General features: G+C 35.0%; 1 protein-coding gene across 1 annotated transcript; it reads left to right on the forward strand.

The window, feature by feature from the left end:
* The first annotated feature begins 2,796 nt into the window (after positions 1-2,796).
* On the forward strand, positions 2,797-5,330 carry LOC140863458 (uncharacterized). The gene is made up of 6 exons (XM_073266910.1): positions 2,797-2,988; positions 3,100-3,186; positions 3,292-3,517; positions 3,618-3,955; positions 4,298-4,678; positions 4,755-5,330. The coding sequence occupies exons 1-6, from the start codon at positions 2,797-2,799 to the stop codon at positions 5,328-5,330; spliced, it is 1,800 nt and encodes a 599-aa protein (XP_073123011.1).
* Positions 5,331-5,683: the final 353 nt, after the last annotated feature.

Below are 5,683 nucleotides of genomic sequence, written 5' to 3' on the forward strand. Positions count from 1 at the left end.
ATATAATTAGTTTGACAAAAAGTTCATGTCCTGATGTATCGTCAACTTTCAAAAGTTCAACTCAATATTCTTTTATCACTGCAGAGTTTGTTGAAATATCATCCACACAACATATTACAAGTTTTAAGTGACATATGTTATTCATAACTTGTATCTGGAGTGCAATATAATATAACTAAGAAATATTTGATTTTTATTTTTTTTAATAAGTGCCTCCAATATTCTTTTTCTTTGTTAATTTCTTCTTGTATAGATGCATCAATTATCTTGTTTTTTTAACCTTCACTCCAATTCTAGCCAACCAATCATGCAATCAATATGCTCGTTACTTGCTTCACGTTTTTTCAAACTTCGACTCAAATTAAGCCAATATTTGTATCATTCATTAGCCAACTGACCAATTTTGTTCATTGTATTATGTGTTTTGAACAATTTGAAACAAAAGAAAAATATTTTGTCTAAGGAAATAGAGTTAAACTAGCTATCTTGTATCATTTCTTTCTTTAAAAAAAAACACTCAATAAACACGTGACTAGTGAGACGCTAATCATAAGAATTTTTATGTAATATAAAAGTAGGGAGTCCCATAATAACATATTGCAAGTCCAATTGTCCAAATATGCATGATTCTTATGATAATATAAAGTTGGGCCAGGCCAGAACGCAAAGTTTAAACCGATTTGAAAGAATCGGGCTAGTAAGTCATTTTATGAGCCAGGCCCGATCAAGGACCGAATAACCTGCCCGGTTAAACTTGGGATCAATGGCAATTGGCAATGGGATAATTGCTGGGATTTCATTAGAAGCAATGAAAATTCATCGGAAAATGTATTATTAATTTCAACTTATAAGCAAAATATTTATTTACCCAATTAATCGGGAATAATATACACAATTGAATGGAAATAGAAATTCACTGGTGAAAAAACAAGACATCATATCATAAAAAAGTATTAGTGGAAGTTTTATTTCAAAAAAAAAAAAATTATTAGTGATAATTGATTGAGTGGTGAAACCGTAAATGTGTCGAAGAATATATATGTTGGATGCGTTTGTAATTTGTTGTGATAACTAAAGAAAATGCTTGATTTTATTATTAATGAATTTGAAATCTACCTAAAATAAACTCATCGGATTTGGAATAATGGATTAGACCATGATTTTAAAATTCATCACACCCTCTCCCGAAATTTATACTGATCATATAAAGAGAGAATCGATTTTTTTGGAAGAAATAGCCAAAAGTAATTTAAGATTGTTGAAATTGAAATGATTGAAAATGACATCACTACATAATATCCATTATCCAGTATACAATTGAAATTAGCACATCTTTATATGCTTGTGTGTATATCCACACACAATTTATTTTATTTTTTTGTAATTTTTGAATACACATGAGAGTGGGGATTATTTTGATCCACATAGATAAAAAAAATAAACAAAAAAAAAATTCAAAAGAGGGTATAGATTGAGGGATATAGTATTGGATAATGCAAACCGAAATTTAAGGATAATTTAAACAAAAATTTAAGTTAAATACAGTGTAAATGGTGGAAGTTGCATGATATTTATGAAATTTTAAAAAAAATCTCTACCATCATACCAAATCGGTTAGTAAAGATCTTTTAACTTTGGTAATCTCTATTATCTCTACTATCTCTACTATTATATAATATACAAGAGGGGGCCTAGAGTAACTAATTTGAAGTCATAGTATAATTTTTGATAAACCAAAAGTACCCTTAGGCCCTGTTTGGTAGGGGGTATTAGGATGGGAAAAATAAGTAAATGGGTGTTTGGTTCAAAAAGTACACATGTGCAGATATCCCAAGGGCCCTGCATTATTTGGCATGGTAGGGGGGAAAACCACGGACATTCAATCCACGTAAAATAGCTTGTATTGTCAATATTTTTTGAACAGTACATGAGATTGTGGAGCATAATTACTCTTTTACCCATGGCCCTAACAAATTATTGTTCTCTCTCTTTCCCCACTGGCTTTCATCGCATAACACAAAAAAAGTAGATCCAGATCCAGTCGTCTCGAACGTGAAGAAAGCTATGTAGATGCATCTACAGATCTGCGAGGTAGCTTCTTCACGGCCAATATTTGAATTAACGTCTTTTGCTGTACCATTTTTACGACTGTATTTCCAGAGTTTTACGATTTCCCATTTACTCATATGCGTATTCTTGATCTTGTCGGGTTCTTACACCGTTAACCGGAACCTTTTCCAGCACAAACCGTTCCCATGGTGAGCGTAGTTACACCAGCATTGGAGTTTTGAAAAATATTGATTTCGGAGAATGACTCTTCGTGCAGTGCTCAGGTATTGCAATGTAATTGTAGCTGGAAAATATGTGTGCCCCTGTTTGCAATATTTTTGTGTGTCGGTGAGTATATAGAGCTCCAGCGACTATACTTTTACTTTAAGTTGGACAATTTCTTTGATAAACCAGCTCATGATTTTTGAATGGTAATTTATATATGTTTCATTTTCTTAATGCTATATGAATCTTTGAACTTATGTGCCTTCGTACAGACATCCATATTGTTTTGAATATATGAAATGAGTAGTGGTCTTTTTGTTACACAATCAATTCCATTTTTTTTGTTGTACGAAAGTGCATTTTTTTTTTGTTTCAGTACAGTCGCAAGATGGACAGAAAATGTCGAAACATACTCATCTTGTTATTGGTACACCAAATGTTGTCTCGAATGTATTTGATGATATGTCTTTTAATACGACACCGTAGAAGAATGTTGGAGTGGCGACGCACTGGTCGCCGCAGATGGCGAATTCGTACTCGATGACGGATAGAATAAATGCCCAAATGATCCATTTGCATAGGATCATTGACGCTGGAGATGTCCAATGTGTTATTAATCTGAGAATGAATCGTAATGCATTTGCACATTTGTGTTATCTACTGACTAATGTTGGAGGCGTAGTAGATTCTAGATATGTACGAGTGGAGGAAAAGGTAGCTATGTTTTTGTCTATCTTGGCACATCATAAAAAAAATAGAGTCACTGGACATGATTATAATCGTAGCGGACAGACAGTTAGTGCACATTTTCATGAAGTATTGCAGGGTGTGCTGAAGTTACACCCACTACTTCTTGTGAAGTCTTCCCCAATTGACGAAAATTGTTCAAATGAGACCTGGAAATGGTTTAAGGTACTTATATTACTTTGTAAACATGTCATAAGGTAGGCATTACTGTTGGTCAGCCCATTTACAAGTGTAACACCATACTCGGATTTTTGCTATCAACTACTGTAGGGTTGTTTAGGTGCACTAGACGGGACACATATTGCCGTACACGTACCCTGCCAACAGAGAGCAAAATATAGAACAAGAAAAGGTACTATTGCGGTGAACGTATTGGGTGTATGTGACATAAACATGAACTTCATATATGTCTTGACTGGTTGGGAGGGATCCGCAGCAGATGCAAGGGTTCTAAGAGATGCACTCACTGAAGATGATAGTTTCAAAGTTCCAAGAGGTTAGAGTTAATTACTGTATGTGTTCATTATGTTTATCGTCTAATATTTGGCCATATATTACTGACGTGCATATATTCATGTTTATTATAAATAATGCAGGTTGTTATTACCTATGCGATAATGGACATGCAAATACAGAAGGTTTTTTGACTCCTTTTCGAAGAGTTAGATATCATAGGGACGCATGGGGCAACCGTGCTGCTGGACCACAAAACTACAAGGAGCTTTATAATTGGAGACACTCACAAGCTCTTAATGTGATTGAAAGAGCATTTGGTTCATTGAAGAAGAGATGGGCGATTCTTCGAAGCCCTTCGTTTTATCCAGTTAAAGTGCAGAACCAAATAATTCTTGCATGTACTCTTCTACACAATTTCATCCGATCACAAATGACTGAGGATCCAATGGAAGAATTTGAAGAAGTAGTTGGTAGCCCGGTACAAGAAACACAACATGATTTCATTAGCAGTTTTCAGATATCAAACTCATGGGATTCATGGAGAGAGGAGTTTGCCTCGTCAATGTGGAATACGAACAATTATTGAATTACTTATTCTAGTACTTATGTAGATTGTGCTTAAATACCTTAGTACTTGGCTATTTTCAGAAAGTATTCCACGTACTTGTTTGGATTGAAATCAATATTTATGATGTTCGGTTGTTTGTATGTTGTTTTAATTATGTGTTTATTTTTTATATATGCGCTAGTGTACTATGTTTGTTTATTTTAATAACTTGTCAGATGTAATGTTGTGCTTATTAATTTAATTTTGTGCCAGATCAATCATCTGTTAGAAATGTACAGCAACGCAACTTCTGGAAGTGTCAATGGAAGTGCGAAGAAACCTGAAAAAACGAGAAGAAGTTGGAGTGCACGTGAAGAAGACGTTCTGATCCATGCTTTGAAAGACGTAATCAGTAAGGGTTGGAAAAGCGATAATGGATTCAGATCTGGTTATTTAATTTTACTAGAGACTACACTGCAGACTGAAATTCGTGGTTGTAACTTACGTGCCATTCCTCATATCAATTCTAAAATAAATGTGTGGAAAAAAACGTATAGCACTTTGGTGACTATTTTAACAAGGAGTGGGGTTGGATGGAATGATGCTGAGCATACCATAGATGCTACAGATGAGACGTGGGAAGACATCATTAAGGTATATAATTTAGCTTGTTATTGACCCCGATTGTTAAACCATATTATAATGTTTCCTTTGTATTATATTGTCGTAGGGAGATCAAAGTTTACGAACTATGAGACACAAACAGTGGATACATTTTCATGATTGGTGCGAAATATTTGGTAATGACCGTGCTGCTGGAGACGAACGCATGAATTGTGACAATGCACTTTTCGATGTTTTTAAACTTTCAAATGAACCTCTTACCAATGAGTCCACCCCAATTGACACTCCGATAGCCCCTGTGTTAGAAGTGTCAGGCGACTCAATTTCAGATACTCCGACTCCGTCGTCCAAACCAACTTCCACAACCACTTCGAAGAGGAACAAAAGGATGAAAGTGAATGACGTCGACGAGTCCATAGTCAAGGCAATCAACAACTTTGCGCATATCACAGACAAAACAATGTCAGCTTTGATTAAGGAAATGGCAGCCGAGGAGAAGATTTCGGCTGCACAAGATATGGTTTTAGAAGGTGTTCAAGGTCTAACTGAGTTGAATGAAGAAGAGCAAGTACGTGCAGCTCAGTTGTTGTTTAAAAGCCATGACGAATTGGCACTGTTCAAGCGTCTCGGTGAGAAAGGCAGGATATGCTTAGTGAAAAGGTTGTTAAAAGGTGACGAATAGACTTGTATTTCTATGCAACTCTGGTATTTATGTTTTTGGAGGCTACTCACTATCTCATTACCTCACTATAGTTTTTTGGGTGAGTTAGAATGGATAAGTCATTGTATGACTTCATTTTGGTTATGCAATGTATGTTTAATGATGGATTGAAATGTAATTATGTGGTTAAAAAATTATGCCACGGTTTAAGCAATTTAGCCTCCCAACCTTGTCTGTCTTAAAATTGCTTATGTGTTGGAAATTGTCTTTGGTGAATAATTTTTGCAGTTTGCCTTAAACCTTTCCCTATGCCATCTCCAAGTGATAATAATTATTACGATGAATTACTTACTACAAGATGTATCCGAGAATGA

The sequence above is a fragment of the Henckelia pumila genome, chromosome 1 (assembly GCF_033568475.1).
Source record: "Henckelia pumila isolate YLH828 chromosome 1, ASM3356847v2, whole genome shotgun sequence".
NCBI classification, from domain to species: Eukaryota; Viridiplantae; Streptophyta; class Magnoliopsida; order Lamiales; family Gesneriaceae; genus Henckelia; species Henckelia pumila.